This window comes from Oratosquilla oratoria, chromosome 18 (assembly GCF_046742065.1).
Source record: "Oratosquilla oratoria isolate Oo_2021 chromosome 18, ASM4674206v1, whole genome shotgun sequence".
Classification (NCBI taxonomy): Eukaryota; Metazoa; Arthropoda; class Malacostraca; order Stomatopoda; family Squillidae; genus Oratosquilla; species Oratosquilla oratoria.
In genome coordinates, this window is record NC_134794.1 from 29,265,168 (window position 1) to 29,284,647 (window position 19,480).

The following is a 19,480-nucleotide window of genomic DNA, read 5'->3' on the forward strand; positions in this document are numbered from 1 at the left end:
TTTTTAAAGTAATAAAAATATGTTTTGGAAGGAAATTAAGAGAGGAAGGGAAGGCGAATCAAGTAGAGAAGAAAATGTAAAAGGTGCAGATAGAAAGAGGATAATAAAAGAGACGGTGGTAAGAGGAAGATGGGAGGAATATTTTAGAAAGTTAAATGTGAAGGAGAATAGGGAGTGAAAGGTAGCTGCAGTGACAGGCGCTAATAAAATGACACTGATGAATGAAGAAAATGGAAGCTAAATAAGAAAAGATGAGGTGAAAGCAGTTATTAAAATGATGGGAGCAGGTAAGGCACCTGGATTAAATGGGTGTCATGCGGAGTGTCTAAAAAAGGGAGGTATAGTGATGGTGGACTGGCTGGTGAGGCTGTTTAATGTTTGTCTAAAAGAGGGTAGAGTGCCGGAGGACTGGAGGAATGCCTGTATATTTCCACTTTACAAGGGAAAATGGGACAAGTTTGAGTGTAGTAGTTTCAGTGGGATTAGTTTGTTGAGTGTAGTTGGGAAGGCTCATCTCAGGGTTCTGATTGAGAGAATTAGAAGAGGAATAGAGGGAGTAATTGGTGAGGAACAGTGTGGGTTTAAGACAGGCAGGTGTTGCGTGGATCAGATTTTTGTGGTATGGCAGATATATGAGAAAGCTTTAGGAAAAGGTAAAGGTGTTTTTGGACCTTTATGGATTTGGAAAAGGCTTATGACAGGGTAGACAGGAAGGCACTGTAGGAGGTATCGCGGATATATGGAATAGGAGGAAAGATGTTGAGAGTAGTCAAGAGTTTTTTACGAAAGAAGTACAGCTTGTGTTAGAATTAGAAGAGGAGAGAATGAGTGGTTTGAAGTAAAGGTGGGACTTTGTCAGGGATGTTATGTCGCCTTGGATGTTCAATTTATACATGGATGGGGTGGTGCGAGAGGTAAATGCAAGGGTAATGGGCTGGGGATTGGAGATGGTTAAAGAGAATAGAGAAAAAAATGGGAGATAAGCCAGTTGTTGTTTGCTGACGACACTGCGCTTGTGGCAGGATCAGAGGAAGGGTTAAGGACGTTAGTGATGGAGTTTGGGAAGGTGTGCGAAAAAAGGAAGTTGGAGATAAATATGGGTAAAAGTAAGGTGATGAGATGTCCAAGGGGAGAGGATGGTAGCAAATTGGAAGTGAGTATTAAGGGGGAGAGGCTGGAGGAAGTGGATAGCTTTAAATACTTGGGGGCGAATGTGGCGTGAAAGGGAGAAGTACAGGTGGAGGTAGAATGTAGATTGATAGAAGCAAGTAAATGCCTTGGTGGATTAAAGAGTGTCATGAGAAATAGACATTTGGGAATCGATGCTAAAAGGAGATTGTATGAAGGGGTGATTGTGCCGACAGCACTGTATGGGGCAGAAACATGGAACATAAGAGAGGAAGAGTTTAAATGTGTTTGAGATGAAATGCCTGAGATGTATGGTAAGGGTTCCTAGGATGTATAAAGTGAGAAACGAGGTGGGGAGGAGAGCGGGGGTGGAAAATGACTTGGGAGATGAGGGTAACGAAAGAGTATTGGGATGGTTTGGACACATGGAAAGAACGAATGAAGAAAAATTAGTAAAGGAAGTGTGGAAGGCAAAGGTGGATGAAGTGAACATGAGGGGGCGACCAAGAATGAAATGGATGGATGGGGTAAAAGGGGCGTTGGGAAAGAAGGGGGTGTCTGTTGAGGAAGGGAGAAGACAGAAGATAGGGGTGGGTGGAGAATGGTTGTATATGGATGATGCTGTGATGCACGGAAGGGAATGGGTGGAGTATGGGCGTGTTAAGGAGTATGTGTGAACGATATTCTGACGCAGCCCGAAGGGATTTCTCCCTGTCTTCTCTTTTTCTGCAAGACGGTACGGAGAAGGGGCTCGACGATTAAATGAAGTGGCTTTGCTGAAGACGTGGTGTGTCTTGCTGCATTGCTTTTGATCCAGGGAAGTGAGCGAGATGTAGGGATGACCCGTCATCCAGGAGGAGTCAAGAAAAGAGGGAGGGAGGGGTGGTGAATAAGAATGGAGTATGTGGGGATGAAATGGATGGTAACCTTTGACTTTAGCTACCTCCCTTGTAAGGGGGGGAAAGCCCTTGGTATATGTATATATGTATGTACATAATGTTCGCGATTCTCCTCTGATTTCTGCTAGCTAACATGGAACGTGAAGGGTGGAATATGACAGACACGTGTTTAAAGTGATGTGTGAACGTGTGAACAGGATATTTGGGGTTTAACCAACGTGTTCGACAACCAAATACCCCGTTCACACATCACTTTAAACACGTGTCTGTCGAACCGCGTTCGACGAACCGTTAGACCGTGTAAACCTCCTCTTAGACCGCATTTGTTTGCAAATGCGTGCACGCGCCTCCGCCTATACTGTGTTGTTGTATTCTGTGTGATGGTATGTACGTCCGTTTGACCTAAAACACTAGTTATCCCAAACTTGGTTCCGAGAAGAGGCGTTCAGAATCTATGGGGAGGAATCTCGGTGATTGGAGAGAAGAAACTCCAAACTGGGAAAGAATCTAATTTGCAGTGTGTGTGTGTGTGTGTGTGTGTGTGTGTGTGTGTGTGTGTGTGTGTGTGTGTGTGCGCGTGTGTGTGTGTATTTACCTAGTTGTATTATGCGGGAAGGGAGCTATGTTCGTCGTGACCCGTCTTTGTATCTTTCAGCATCGAGTTTGTTCTTAAATTCTGTGTGTGTGTGTGTGTGTGTGTGTGTGTGTGTGTGTGTGTGTGTATGTGTGTGCGAGCGAGCGCGTGACTTCACAAACAACAAAAAATAAAAATTGATAAATAAATTTAAAGCGTCTCCACACTTCATCATACAGGAGACTATGGCTTGAGAATCACACTCCTGTTAATATGAAATTCTGGTGGCCTTTGCCAACTGGGTACTGAAATAAAAACTGCCAGCAACTACCGGTCTTCACACGAAAGCCGATAGTTGTGGGGGGCAATGCAGGACTATTGGCCTATACCCTGAGGGGACGGTACAGCCTATGCAACTCATCACAGCGGATCAATCCAGCCGATGGCCGTATAAAACGGAGGCCTCAAAACTATCCCAAGGATCCCAACATCCGCATTTACAAAACTGCGACGAAATTTTATTCCAACTGATGGGTACTAAGTTATGACGTTCTACAGTTACTAGTCAATAACCGGATTTCATTTTTTTATGGTTGTCTTAAATTACCATACAGACGAGTGTAGATTGTATGGGAGTCAAGTGGTATTATATCTTAGAGAGAGAGAGAGAGAGAGAGAGAGAGAGAGAGAGAGAGAGAGAGAGAGAGACAAAGGTGTCAGAACCCTGTGGACCGCGTGGGATGCGGGAGAGTAGTGGCAGTATATAATGGCTACAGGAAGGTAAAAGAAGAGAAAAATAGAAAGATGGATCGCGCTCTGTGGTGTTGAATGCACTATGGACAAAGACATTTTGTTTATTCACTTATTTATAACATGGGTACAACTTTACACGCGCGCACACACACACACACACATCTAAGTTTTTGATTTATTCAGTGAAGCGGAACAAGCCCTAAATGTGAATATTCTAGTTAGACGATGCTTAACATCAGAAGGTATTTGGCGATAAAAAATAAATAAACAAAGAAATAAGGATAAATAGATCAATATGGAGGTGAGGGGGGGGGGGGCAACGAACTGATCTCGTCCTCAGCGTTGAACTCCGTGCAGTGTACCTGGATCTTCCTATCAACAATATATAATAAACAAGGACGACCTCACCTTCGAGGATGAGCCAAACACGGGACACAGAGCAGCGACGCAAACAACATAACAAACAAAGGAAAGGGGAGACAATGACGCTTCGGTACGTCCTCCCCCTCCCTCCCCCCGCAACAAGCAAACCGTCATGACGCCAACCCGTCAGCATAGTAAACTCTTTGTTCCCCCCGACATAACAACTTACACATGCAGGCACGCGTTTAGGCGCATGCTCCCTTTGCAAACGTGATCCCTTCAACACGAGACGGTATCCTTGGTAATGCTATGGGCGTGGGCCTTCGCAAGGGACGCTTTCAAAAGAACTGTCAACTTCAACGCCTGAGTGTGACTTGAGGGTGATGGTCACCGCCCCGCTGTCTGATATGTGACGAAGGTCTTTTCGGGGTAGGGGCTCGTAAGTTATGGTGGTAGTGTAAAATAGTGGTAACAGGTTGGGGAGAGCCCCCCCCCCCCCAAAAAAAAAAAAAAAATAAATAAATAAATTATAAAATCCCTGGGTCCAAACGAAACTTTTTCCAAGAGTGCTTAAGCAGTGTAAATTTGACATCTGCGACCAGTTAACTGAAATATTTAATCAATCGGTAGACACTGGTTTTGTGCCTACTGCTTGGGGGCAAGCAAACGTTGTTCCTGTTTTTAAGAAAGGAGATAAATCGTCTATATGCAACTACAGGCCAATCAGTTTGACATCGGTTATAAGTAAAATGCTTGAATCAATAATAGTAAATAGACTCGGAGAACACATCGAGACATAATTTAATTCGTGACACACAGATAACAATGATAATTACGATGTGATTTACCTTGACTTTAGCAAAGCGTTCGACAAGGTCCCACACCAGAGACTACTAAATAAAATCAAAGCCCATGGCATAGGAGGAAGAGTGTTAGAATGGATTAGAGCTTGGATCAGTAACAGAAAACAGCGGGTCACCATAGAAGGAGTAAAATCCAGGTGGAGCAATGTTTCTAGTGGGGTTCCCCAGGGCTCGGTTTTGGGTCCCTTGTTGCTCATTATGTACATAAACGACAAGTTTGCGGATGACACTAAAATAGGACGCCTGATTAGTTCAGGAGACGACGCAGAGATTTTGCAGGATGATCTTAAATTGTTCACATGGTCGGTGAAATGGCAAATGAACTTCAATATCTCTAAGTGTAGCGTGTTAAATGTAGGGCTACACAACCCCGAAAATAGATACAGCTTATATAACACGTTTTTAGAGAAAGCTGAGTACGAGAGACACTTGGGAGTTCTAGTGAGTCCGGACCTTAAAACCAGGAAACAGTGCATTAGCGCCAGGAATAAAGCTAACAGAGCATTAGGTTTCATTGCTAGGACGGTAACGAATAGAAGTGCAGAGGTAATTATCAAAATCTATCTTGCAATAGTTAGACCTACCCTTGACTATGCGGTACAGTTTCGGTCTCCGTCCTATAAAATAGACATCAATTCACTAGAATCAGCACAGAGAAGAACGACCAAAATGATACATGAACTCAGAAATTTGCCTTACGAGGAGAGGCTTAGGCACCTTAACTTACACTCTCTGGAAAGACGCAGAGTGCGGGGTGATCTAATAGAGGTGTTCAAGTGGATCAAAGGCTTTAATAAGGGTGATGGAAACAAGGTCATCATATTAAAACAACAGGGCATGACTCGTAGTAATGGATTTAAACTGGACAAATTTAGATTTAAGAAGGAAATAGGGTGGTCAATGAATGGAATAGACTTAGTAACCATGTAGGGAGCGCTGAAACTATCAGTTGTTTCAAGAAACTGTTAGACAACTTTATGGATGGGGATGACAGGTGGTGATGGATATGGAGCTGCCTTGTGTAGGCCTTATGGGCTCTTGCAGTCTCCTTCATTCTTATGTTACGTTATGAGAGAGAGAGAGAGAGAGAGAGAGAGAGAGAGAGAGAGAGAGAGAGAGAGAGAGAGAGAGAGAGAGAGAGAGAGAGAGAGAGAGAGAGAGAGAGAGAGAGAGAGAGAGAGACACACACACACGCACACACACGGACGGGACCTGCCTACCCCTTGTGTGGTTATATGAGAAGAGAGAGGGGACGGAGTGGGCAGGAAAGAGAGGGAAATGACTGCTGTACTGAAGAGTGAATGAACAGAGAAAGCCGTGGGGAGGGAGGGTTTAGGGAACACAAGAATAAGAGAAACTTGTGTGCCTGTATGCATGCACGTGGCACACGCGCACACACAAGGGACAGAGGTATAGATAAGAATGCAAATAGATGCATAACTGAGACTGTGATATATTGGTATTTTCATTAGATAAAGTTATTTGTTTCCATGTTTACATTTTGTGGTTTCCTAGTGCCTTTGTAGGATTCGATTCTGTCCTGCGAAGGTTTTGTATTTGTTCTGATACGATCGATGATACTGTTTGTTTTACTGTGGAGCAAAGCATGCTGCCTTTCTAACAAAACCCTCAGTTGTTAGACTCAATGCGTTTCATTACTATGGCAACGCGGTAAAAAGAAAAAGAAACTCTGAGGTGCCTTGCAACGGCATCGAAGTTTTGGCCTGTGTTCTTGTTTCTTTACAAGAGGAATTAGCCAAAGAAGCTGAACTTCGTATAGATCGCCGGCAAGTTGTAAACCTCGTATTTATCTGGTAAAAGAGTTTCATAATCTTAATTGCTTCATGATAGACTACCAGTGTGTTTTGACTACAACTGAAGAATTGTGAGATTGAATAAACTTAAATATGGCTTCCAAAGAAGATAAAACTAGAGGTCTGGTTGTCAATTTTGGATGCACACTTTTCTAATACAGTGATGAGACTAAGAAAAAGAATACATAGCTAATGTCTTTTGGAACATAGACTTACAGTGTTTTGGTGTGCCTCTCAACTCCGAAACTACCGCATGAGGTGGAGTATATTGTACAAAGATTGAAAACTCATTTTGATGTAAATATTTCTTAATACCGTGCGTTGATTAAGTTTCACCAAAGGAAGAAATACAGTGGTAAAACTCTGCAAAAATTATATGTAGATTTAAAATTCCTTGTTAAAAAGTGTAATTTTGGGATGTTTTTGACAGTCGAATTAGAGATCATCTGCTCATGGTTATAAATGGGAAAGTGTATATTCCTAATTTGGCAGCGGGCAATTTAGATCTATAGTCAAAGACGTCTGCAGACACTCTTGAAAGATTATTGATATATGAAAAAGTTTTCTGCATAGAAAAAGTAGGCTTATCTGCAAAAGTTAATGTTTTACATAGTAATGTTAGCTCTTTAGAAAAGATATGTGAAATGTAAACATTGTGGATACCTTCACATAAGTACTAACTGTAGATTCTCCCTCTTAATGAGTTCAGTTTGTGGTAAGAAGGGACACCTGAAACGTATTTGTAGGTTGAATTCGGCTATGGGTTCTCAGCATCCAAGTAATTTACAAAAGTCTTCCATGGGAAGGTGGAAGAATAAGAAAAAAAATTAAATGTGCTGGCTAAAGATGATGAAAGTTTATCAGAAAATAATGATAGACAGTTGTTTTGTTTGAGACAGTGGAGGTAAGGTAAAAGACAATTAAATCTTTAATGTTAAAACCAAGATTGTGGTGGATTGTGATGAAATAGCAGTTCCTTTTGAAGTAGATATTGGTGATGGAGTTTCAACTCTAGGTTATGATTATGTTCGAAGGTTGAGATTACCAGTGCAGTATTGTAATAAACTGTTAAAGGCATATGGGAATACTGATATAAGGGTGACTGCATCTGTAACAAAGTGATTTTAGCACCGGTATTTTTTTTCTTTTGTAGAAAATGTAAATAACAACTTAGATGGGAAAAATAGGACGACAAAGATTGGTATTTATGTAACAGGTTTGGATGAAAGTTGTCACAGGTTGAGTAATGTACTGGATGCTCGATCTCAACTGGAAAATTTTGTTACAGATTAAGTTTATTTGTAGCAAGCGTGATAGCTAAAGTTCAATGTAAGAGGGAGCTATACTCGAATTTTTGAAAGCACATACTGTAGCCAGTATGTCAAACTGGTTGAAGAAGGGTTAGACAAAGTAGTAGCTGACGAGTTTATAGAACCAGTGAAGTTTAGCAATAGGGCAGCACCAATAGTTCCTGTTTTAAAGGCTGACAAGCAATCAATGAGAATATGTGGTGACTTTAAATATCTGCCCAAAACAGAGGATATTTTTGTTCCGGTAGGAAAAGTATTTTTTTTTTCCAAGACCGATTTGAAGGATGCTTATTTTCTGTTAGGAAATTGGTCTCACTTCTAGTCCTTACTCCTTGGTCCTCATCCCTCCTCCCTCACCTCACCGTCCCACGACCTTTGACCCCCGAGATCCCCCAAGGGATTCGTTCGTGGGGCCAGGCGTGTGACTCGTGTGCTGCCTAGCTGCGTCGACTCGACCAAGTTTCCTTGAGGCCCTCGGGTAGGACAAAGCCTCCTTGAGGAAATGCACGTGCAGATCGCCAGCCTAAGACGGACCCTGCCAGGCCCAAAGATGACTAAAAAGTACCTCGGTCAGCCAGCCACGTGAGGACGCACAATGAATTCGTTGAGGAGCGCATACCCTCTGTCTTCGTGAGTCAGCAACGTAAGAACGTTTTGCGTCCGACTTTGCGCGCATCACACTTGGCCTCACGCCAATTAGGAACACAGGTCATGACCTGCCTGTGTATATAAAGATGGACGAAACAGACGAAGAATCATATTTGGTAGAGGTAAGCAGACACCAGTAAATACAAACGCGAGAGTGCAATGTTGAGCTTTACTATTATCAGAATTTTATTATGTTTTAGTTTAAATCGGGAAAAGAGAATGTTGTAGCAAATGTATTAAGCCGTTTGCCTGTTGATGATTCAAGTTTGGATTCAAGTACTCCAAATGAATATGTTCATGATGTAGAAACTTTAGGTGAACAAGATATTTCTTTTGATCCAGTTCTAAATAATGTGATTCTGTATGTAAAATTTAGACGGATTGATGATTCTATGGTGTCTAAGTTTGTTACAGTAAAGGCAGAGCTAAGCGTGTATAACAATGTTTTGTTATACCGTAATTGTGTGGTTATTCCAGCATTATGTGGAGTAGTATTGGAACAACTACATAAAGGACACTGGTATTAGTGGAATGAAAGCTGAAGCACGTAATTGGATATGGTGCCCTAAATTAGACCAGGATCTGTGATATTAGTTTAAAAAAAAAATCAGTTCTAAATCTGTTGCGTTATCCTGGCCAGGAACTGAAAAAGCATAGAGCAAACTACATGTAGATTATGCTGGTCCAATAGATGGTTATGTTTTTTATATTGAGTGATGCCCATACTAAGTTTTTAGACGTTCATATTACAAAATCAACTACATCTGCTGTAACTATTGCTAGACTGAGTATTTTTTGTAACTTTGGGATACCAGATGTGTTTGTTTCAGACAATGCAAAATGTTTTGTCTCTGAAGAAATGGAGTTTTTCCTGAGGGATAATGCTATCTAGCATATTACCCCGGCTCCTTATAATCTCTTTTCAAATGGTTTAGCGGAAAGGGCAGTAAGAACCTTCAAGGAAGGCCTTAGGAAGTTTACAGAGGGAAATTTTGATACACGGGTGTGTAGAGTTTTGTACTGTAGATGATCAGTACATTCTTCCTGAGGATAAACACTAACTGACATGATGTTTGATAGAAACTTTCGAGGACTGACTGAAAACGTAAAACCTCAGGAAAAGAAAGACATGAGAAATGAATGTAAGGTTGTACCAGCAAAATACAAGGTAGAAGATGCAGTGCTTGTTAGAAAATATGCCCAGGAATGTGTTTGGGTAGGAGGCTTCAATGTGCAATTGAAAAATTCTTGTCATGTCATTTGGAAAAGGCATGCTGATCAGTTAATGCCACTTTCTTTAGAAGAGTGTATTGTATTAAAAAATTATTAGATGTGTAACGAGTCTCAGGGTTCCTGCTTTCCTGATGACAAATGTGTTAATGATTCAAAAGTTTTGTTTGATATGATCGATGTCATTGTTTGTTTTACTGTGGAGCCAAGTAAGCTGCCCCTCTAATAAAACCATTGAGTAACTCGCTGTGTTTTGTTAAACCGCGGAAGGGTGACAATTACTTTTCCTACGCAAGACTAGGGCACCGTTACATGACCCAACCAAGACTTTATTTATGTTCATATCTTGGCGAAGTATTCTGGCTTAAATTCGTCTCATATTGCACAGAGTTTGCAAGTTTTGTATCTTTTCTCATCGCTTGAATTTCCCTCAGCCCGGTGATTGATGTTTTCATATTTCATAAATTTTCGTCAACATAAACGAGCGAAATAAAAGGACTTGACCTATTTTCTCGGATTCCAAGGTCGACACAACCACAGGCCATCAAACATAGGATAAAAAATGAACTATATGCCGTCATGAGAAGGCGCGAAAGTTAGTTCACCTTTCAAAGCGAGCCGAAGGGGACGGTGGAAGTTACCATGGAGATGGATGAAAGGGAAATTAACCCAGTTCGGAGTTCGTTAACCTCCTGGAGATTAAAACGGTGAATAAAATCGCCGGGTACTAGTTTTTGGTCTCTGCTCATCTACGTCCTCCCAAGAGCCCCTTGGTATTGGCAAAAGAACTTTCTATCTTCGAGGTTGTCCACCTTGAACTCCACCCCTTTCCCACCTCGGGAGCTGGCCTTGCTTTCGCAGCCCACTACACATTCCACAAACGTGAGAAAATATTTAGTTAAATAAAATAAACAGAAGAAACAATCGATAAATCGGCCGATGATTAATGAAAACAATAATGTTCGAAGAAACGTCTACCCTCCTCCCACAGAAATAGAACCATTACTCAAGAAGCAGCAGAAGAACCAACGCCATCATCTTTGTGCTGCCGACAGCTCACACCCAGCTTGTGACTACACTACAGTCAACCCTTTATGTACACTCTGTGTCGGAATGTACTTGCATAAACGTATGTACGGGTGGGCGGACGGACGTACGTACGTACACACACACATACACACACACACACATGGACTCCGAAATGGAAAGTTGCGTGTAACCTGTAACGTGTAAGAACTTGAATTTTTTCCACGCTCTTATTCAAGAATGTTTGATACATTGCATGGAAGAGGGTTTGGTGGGCTGTATTTGCGTGGATTTGGGAAAGGATTTTAACGAAGTAAAATAAAATTCCAACATGAAAATAAAAACGTAGGTCTTAAAGGGAATGCACTGGAATGGATTTTCCTTAAAAAATTATTTACCCTAGCTTTCGACGATATAGTCAAGTCTGTTCCTCCCGGATCTATCATCAGCTGCTACGTCCACGATGTTGCCTTCGGTTTGTCGGAACCTACATTGCTCACATCAATCATCTTCTCCAACGAGCCGTTCTGTTTGTAATCTAATTAATTATGTTTTCCACCTCAAATTCAGTCACTGTGCACGTCTGCAGACGACACCTCCGCTCCAAAGGCTCGTGTCAGACGTATCAACTTTTCGACGTGCGCTATCCACGACATCCGCGCTCTCAAATGACCATGGGTGTCTATGATCGCTTTCACATGTCACAACCACGACCACGTGTGAAAGCGTCCATAGACACTCATGGTTATTTGAGAGTACGACGTCGTGTCGTGGCCGGCGCACCGCGAAAAGTCGACATGTATGAAAGGAGCCAAAGAACCTGCGTCAAAAAATCTAGGCAACACTATCCAGTTGTTGAACAAGTTTCATGTTCCTATTGTCTCGCCTTTTTTCGAATCTGGCCTAAAAATAATGGAACTTGCCCCCCCCCCTCCGGCTTTCAAATGTTAAAAACACAAATTGGGAAAACAACAAAATTGATTATGGTTGCCGAGTCCTCTGCCTCACTTCAACCCTTCGAATGCTAAGCCCTATGCGTTCTCTTTTCCAACGCCTGGGCATAGGTTTCTTCAGCATGACCAAAAATAAATTTACGTGCAGAAAGCGGATAACTACCACCCTTTTAGGATATCCATCAATCCCTGATAACGATGAAATAGTTATTTGGCATCAACCTCCCTCCACCCTATCTATCTCAATCTTTCACACTCTCGGGCACTTCAACAAGAGTTCAGCAAAAATCTAGACAGTGTCTGGCTATCCGGCATGAGATTTGACAAAATTACTATCCACCAAAGAAATAAATCATTATTCCTCCGGTAACAACATATTTCCAGGATTCCCACTGCGCGTCCTTCCTTTGTTTTCGCTACAGGAATAGAGGGGCTATGGTAGACAAGGAAAGAGGGACAGAATTTAGAAGGATATAAAGGGAGAAAGAAACGCGTGCGCGCAAACAGTGAGAGAAAGCGAACTAAAAGTTAAACGAGAGTATAAGTGAAAGTGTGACCGAGAGAGAGAGAGAGAGATGACCTGCCTACTCCTTGTGTGGTTCTATGAACTCCCCTCGCCCTCAAGGGAAGAGGGGACGATGTAAACAAAACGTCACCCTGTGCTACATAATGTACACGTACTACACGTGGGAAATGATGTTCGCACCTGCAGTACAGACTACAGCACACAGATAAAGTAATATTCATTTCGCGCGCGCGCGCGGGCACATAGGAGAGAATTTTTTTTTTTAAAGATCGAGAAGGTGCGAATGGTGAGAAAAGGGGGCGAAGGAAAGAAAGAATAAAGGTGGATCTTAGGGAGACGAAGTTAATCAATTATCAGCTGCGGATGATACGCTTGGATCGAAAGGCTATTTCATTACAGTTCTTTACCCACTCTCTTTTCCGTTCCTTCCTTCTCTCCCTCTCTCTTCACTACGAAATAAACTCGCTGCTCCTCACTCGCTCACCCCTCTCGCGGGAAGTTTTCGTTTGTGTTTAATACATCCTCCCCCACAAGAAAATATTTACCCTATGGTGAAAACTGTTTACAGTATTGGGTAATTTTCAAAAGTTAAATTTATATATTACATAAAAAAGACGTAATAAACTTTTGAAGCATAGTGTGACATATTTCCTGAGTCTCCCTGCGTATTCTGTATACGACTCGAAAACCTTAGCCAAGCGACATGACGTCACATCGCGTCTGGTAACGCACCACCCAAATTTCCACTCGAATTCGCTGTGATCTGCACCAGACAGGTCGTAGGGCGTGAAGTTGATCAAGTGTCGGCGTGAGTTCTGTGTCGTTCCTGTACTTTGGCTTCAACTTTGCACCTGTCAGGTACTTGTCAGAAACCTTGAGCACTTGCTACGATGTAGCAGACCCATCGCCTGAGCTTTATGTCTATCAGAAGTTGTGTGCGTGTGGTGGTGGTGGGGGGTTCCTAATGACATCTGCGACAGGCATTGAGATTCTCATTGACAATCGCCTTCGCCCCTCCCTCTCCTACTCCCTCGGGTAACTGATAATATACGTTAGCACCCACAGAAGCCCGTTACCACCTTTGAAGCGGAAATGTGGTTTTGTTCTAGCCAATAACAAATGTATTGTTTAGCTTAGGGGTAGGGTGGGGGTAATGTATACAAAACTGATCTCGATCGCTCAATATTTCACTCTTGTAGTATTTTTGCTGCCACCCCCGTACCCCTCAGCTGCAAAAACTGTTTGACAATGGCCTGAGAGAGAGAGAGAGAGAGAGAGAGAGAGAGAGAGAGAGAGAGAGAGAGAGAGAGAGAGAGAGAGAGAGAGAGAGAGAGAGAGAGAGAGAGAGGAAAGAAAAAAAAAACGTCATGAGCTACCCCGAGTTGAAGGGGTTCTTCTCCCAATACTCAAGATTCCTGTCCACCCCATCAATGTCTACTTGACATCTTCGCTGCAACGATTCCTTTGACGTATGTTGTACTGGCAGGCGTCAGGAGATTTTTTTTAACTAAGGGAAAAAAGTCGAAAAGGAAAACAAGATGTAGGTATCGCCATCACGGTATCTGTTTAAATCTGGCGCTAGACGAACTTTTTCAACTGGGAGCAAAGCCCTGGGCGGGGAATGGGAGACGGGGGAGGGGCTTGGTACTTCACCGGCCCCACCCCTTTCCCCCACCGTTTTCTATTCCTCCAAACTCCCCTCCATCTAAACCCTGTTTTACGTTTTGTCCCGTTTACGAGAAACGAGGGCTATACTGTTGTTTACAATACCAAATGACGCCGGCAGGTGATTTTTGGGTCCATATTGAGGTCAGCTATAAAATAAACAAATAAAACAAGTAAACAGACATCCAAGGAGGCAACTAAAACCAGCAACATAATATTACAGCACACTATTTCGGTGTTTATTTGAGCGAATCTCGAAAATTCGAACTGTACGGCATTTCAACGACACTTCGGTTCGAGAAACTGTTTTCACCTACGTGTAGGTCAAATCTACGTCTTCAAAGTTCGAAAAAAAAAATGTCTGGTTAGTACTTCGTCGACGAATGCCAGTGTTCCTATCCTTCGGGACATTATCGCGCCAAAGAGGTCCAAAGGTTCAAGAGAGATTAAGGAATACGGCGCGACTGTGCCCCGTAAGGGTATCACTACATACCCGACAAATGGCTCGTAATAACCGATTACCACGTACTAATACATGAGTCTGAGCTCTATCCCCACTATCTGCCACTTACCCCAGCGGTCCCCAGTGTAAAGGCGGCGGTGCCTCCACATTAAGCCCCATCCTGGAGCGCAACACAGTTAAATACCTTTACGCGCAGACTCACACTTAGTCTTAATTCCCCCTCCATCACTCGTCCTCTCCTCCTCTCCGCTGAACGTGGGCCATGAATGTTCATACTTAAATACTGATTCTCTCAATTCTCCTTCACACCCAACTCCCCCCTCCCTCCACTCCTTCCCCCCCCAACATTCGCCCACCCTTTGTCTTGTGGCGTCATCGTCTCTAATTCCCTCCCCCCTCCCTCCCCCCCTCCCTCTCCCCACCCACTCGACACCGACTGCATAACTACTCGTACCCTAAACGCGCACAATGTGAATGAAGAGGCGGAACGCTACGAGCATAGTTCTTGGAATACAACTGGGTATGGACACGGTGGTTGGGAGTGGCCAACATCGGCAAGTGTACGCTACGGTGAGCTACATCATAAAAGTTGAGAGAGAGAGAGAGAGAGAGAGAGAGAGAGAGAGAGAGAGAGAGAGAGAGAGAGAGAGAGAGAGAGACTCTTAGCAGAAAGTGAGCATTGTGGAAGCACACACAAGTCTGCACCTATGACCAGGTCTCGAATATGCCACAATAGTCTGTAGTCCACCAAAGAAAGAGGGAGGGAGGAAAAAGTTGGGACGAAAGTGGAAAAAAAAATCAGGATATGGCGGGAGAGACCCTGGGGTGGATAACATGCGAGGAAAGAAGGGGAAAAGGAGGCATGGCCACGCTGTAATAAACGCAACTGTAATAACTGACAGCGAGCAGATAGCAACATTGTTCCATGGCATAATACACATACAATATGAGGGGGTTAGCTGCTGCCCAATTCCTCATTAACCTTGTGTGCTCGGAGAACCCGGACGTTCAGTCTCCAACAGGCGATTGCCTTCGCCCTGGCTCCCCAAGCACATAGGGCAAAAGTGACGACTCCGGTCGCAGCTATCTAGCTTCTCCCGTCACCACCTGTACTGAAGAACAGGCAAGAACAAGGTCTACATAAGAACAGGTCGGTTCGTTTAAGAAGAAAACTAATAGAAATGACGTTATTGGGAAGCTCCCTCGAGTCCGGACGTTAATAATACTCTCTCTCTTCAAGACTCACGTTACTTTAATTCTCCTTGATGGAACGAATCGACCTGTTCTCGTTTGGACACTAGGGCGAGGGAAACTCAAGTCTGAGGATGACTTACCTGCTCACCCTCGGCGTGGACCGTACTTCCCTCCGATTCTTCGAGGCCCATCTCCGACAAGCGCCGAGTTGCTTCGGCCAGATGAGGATCAGCCTGTTGCCATGGAAACAAGAAAGAAGCGTTAGACTGGGGTGGGATGGGGGGGGACGCTGGAGTAAGGATGCAGTCTAGAATATTTTTGTAAAACAATATTACCCCCTCTCCCTCTTTCCTTTCCTCACTCCCTCCCTCCCCCAGACTTCAAAGTTAACAAAAGAGAAGCTTGTTGCTCTCGGAATTTTTGCACATTGGATATATACATATATATTTCTACTATAGCGGTGCGGTGTGTGTTTACGTGTGCATACTATGTACGTGTGTGTGTGTGAGACTCACCTTGGTATTTGGATCACGTGCTGGACTCGTGATCGACAGCTACTTCCCTTCGAAAGAGAGCTCAGAGCTCGTATGACCAATCTATGGGTAATGCTGTGACCTTGCACGCACACGCACACCCAACTCCCCGCCTACGAGAGTTGGAATAACACCCCGTAGCGCAGCGATACTGAAATTATTTCAGCCCTGGGCAGAATTCGAACCCGGACCGCCGTAGTGGCAGTCGAGGAATCTACTAACCGCGCCACCGAGTCGCGCGCGCGCGTGTGTGTGAACAAACTCATCGTAATCTCCCATGAAGTAGAGCACGCTTCTACATTAGCCTCAAACCCTGTCGTTTGACAACGGTGATATTTGATTTTGGAAAAAAAAAAAAAAAAAAAATATATATATATATATATATATATATATATATAATAATGATAAAAAATATATGTATATATATATATATATATATATATATATATATATATATATTACTATAACCATCAAAACCTAAATGGCACTGACAAATTGAATTATGATTATAATACAGAGTTTGTTTGGGGAAAAGAAAAATATTGAATGCATTTACATGAATCAATAATCGAATTTATAAATTTCCAAAAATTTTCTTTTAACGGTACAAAATACCTTTATATTTGAAATACATGACTTCACTGAAACGGCATGGCGTCATTGACGAGGAAACCTGTTAACCATTATACTAAAGATTATGTACCTACTACTACTATAGCCCTCTAGATACTAACGTGTCTCTACAGAACTCGTGGAGTATTCTGCAGTGAGAATTTCAGGTAACGCCATGTCGTTTTCTGTTGCATAGCTGTACGTCGCCACTTCGCATAGTGTGAGAGTACGCAATGCAACTTTGAAACGACACAAATCAAATCGAGGGACGGTTACACACAGTAATTCTCCGGTCAAATTCCACAAATTTCTATTATGTATTTACCGTTCTATCCGTTTATTTTTATTAATTTGTTCATTTCATTGTTATTTATTTCTTTATTTCGTCCAAGACTTTTACGGAACTTGTCTCATTCTCGTTCTCGTTAGTGGGCTGGTAGTGGAGAAACCTGTTTTATGGAACTATCCGTTACTACCCAGAAACAACTTCGCCTATCTTTTGTCTAACGGGCACGGACAGGGTAAGCTACATATACCTGAAGAAAGAATTTTAAATCTATCTCATTATCTTCGCTGGGTTAGACAAACTTACACACAATACAAGATCTTGATTCAACGTCTTTTTTCATCGCCTATTCTATCACTCACTGTGGTGCGTCTGCTTCGATATTGCCAGATTCAAAAGCTTTAGCTAGTCACTGATCTTTTCCTATTAACTTTGACTCCCACCCCCTTTTCAGTGTGCTGGTGGCGTAATCGGTAGCGTGTTGGTCTCGCATTCGCTTTGTTGGGGTTCGAATCCCGTATTTCCCTAAACTTCATGGCATGACCCAACCTGCCCCAACAGTCCAAGCGCCTCATGGTGTAGGCTCCTCACCTTAGCCTCTACTCACTGGGTTAGTGACAACAGTTGACTGTTTTCATACCAGAAACAGACCCCGGAAAAAAATACACACACACACACACACACACACACACACACATATATATATATATAATATATATAAATAAATAAATAAATAAATAAAAATAAATAAATAAAATAAATAAAGATAAATAACAAGCAAAAAATAAAAAATAAAATAATCATCCTAAGGATGCGACTACATTTAACCGAAAAACTGGCACAAGAGCTGAATGACATCACACGCCAATTTGTTACTACATCAATGCATCGCCTACCTACCTCCCTCGTGTGAATAAAATATATTGGCTGCATCCAGAATAAATACGTGAGCGACTGGGTCAACGTCAAAGTAAACTCTTGAAATTGAACAAAAAACTATGGCAATTAAGGTTCTGGGATTTGGAAATAAGTTCCACCGCAAGGACTCGAACCTTTGCCAGGGCGACTGCTTTTTATGAAACAAAGACGATAGCTTTGAGCCAGCCAGACCGTTCAAAAGGAACGGCCTAGACTACGACCTGGTAGTTCCCCTTACGGCACTAGGTTAGTTCAGTCTCTATTCTAATTTCACCGAGTCTACTATGGCGAGCCATCCGAAAAGTTGTGCGTCTTTGTGGTGGAGGTAATTTCCATTTGTCACAATGACACACGTTCTTATATTTCCAAATGACGAGTTATTTCATCTTGGAAACAATGGTCATACCCCTTTCTGCTCAGTAACGCAATTTACTGGTTTTGCTCCAGATCAGGACAACAGGCGATTTTCTGCAGTTGAGGGCTGAACTCTGGCTCGCAAAGGGATTTTTTTTTCTTTCAACCCAAGGCTCGTTCTTCAGCTGATTAATATGCGGAAATGTTGGTGTTATCATCGATATGAATTTCAAACTCCTTCAACTGTTGCCTTCTCAATAAATGGGGTCTTCTTTGCCAATCAAATTGTTTGATTTGCTCTTGCCATAATATGGTCACTCCATAAAACGCTGACAATGTGGCAATATTACGTCTGGGTGCAATTCCTAAAACAAGTAATAATATGATTGTTGTGATACATTTTTTCCTTCTTGTTCTTCATGTGCGCTCCGGCTAAGACCCTGACGATGTAATCATGCAACTGAGAAAGCAGTTACAGTCTCGAGTGTGGTCAAAACACATCAAGATCCCATTTCTCAACCGCCACCGTGTTGACGCATCGAGTATTCCGCGTCATGAAGCGGTGTGTGTGTGTGCGTGCGCGCGCGCGTGTTTTACAGAGCGCGACGCGATCACGTTGCATTAGCGGGTTCTAGGTCACGGTGCCGCTGCAGTCGACAAAGGCTGCAGCGTGTAGATGAAGAATGTTTTACGTTGCTTGTGGTTCGCAGAACACATTCTCTGCATCCCCTCCACTCCCTCTTTCTCTTTCTTTTCTCATTCTCACTCCCTCTCTGCCCTTACCGTCCCTTCCCATCCTCCCCTATTCCCCTCCCTCTCCCCTCTCCATTTGCCTCTGTTCCCTCCCTTCCCATTTTCCCTCCTCTCTTCCCTTCCCCTCACCATCCCTCCTTCCCTCCCTCTGCAAAGACAGACGGAGGCGTCGTCGACCTCTCGCGCCATGGAATGTTACCAGAAACGGGGAGAATTGCTGCCCCGTTTTTTTTTTTTTTTTTTTTTTTTTTGTGCGTCTGCGTCCGTGGGTACGTGTGTATGTGATTCACCTTGGTCTTTGGATCACGTGTTGGACTCGAGATCGACAGCTATTTCCCTCCCGGAGGAGAGGTCAGAGCTCGTATGACCGATCTATGGGTAATGCTGTGACCTTACACACACGCGCGCACACACACAACTCCACGCCCACGAGAGCTAGAGTAAAGACTCGAAGCGCAGCGATACTGAAATTATTTCAGCCCTGGGCAGGATTCGAACCCGGACCGCCGTAGTGACAGTCAGGGACTCTACCGAGTCGTGTTATGTGTGTGTGTAAGTGTGTGTGTGTGTGTAAATGTGGGTATGTGTAAGTGTGTGTGTGTGTGTGTAAATGTG

At 43.1% G+C, this 19,480-nt stretch overlaps 1 protein-coding gene across 2 annotated transcripts in view; it reads right to left on the bottom strand.

The window, feature by feature from the left end:
• LOC143035136 (uncharacterized) overlaps positions 1-19,480 on the bottom strand; it is a 275,953-nt gene that overhangs the window by 9,761 nt on the left and 246,712 nt on the right. For both annotated transcript variants that reach the window (XM_076201744.1, XM_076201745.1), the window contains one exon: positions 15,550-15,642. In XM_076201744.1, coding sequence (XP_076057859.1) covers positions 15,550-15,642 — 93 coding nt within the window. The remainder of the gene's footprint in view (positions 1-15,549; positions 15,643-19,480) is intronic.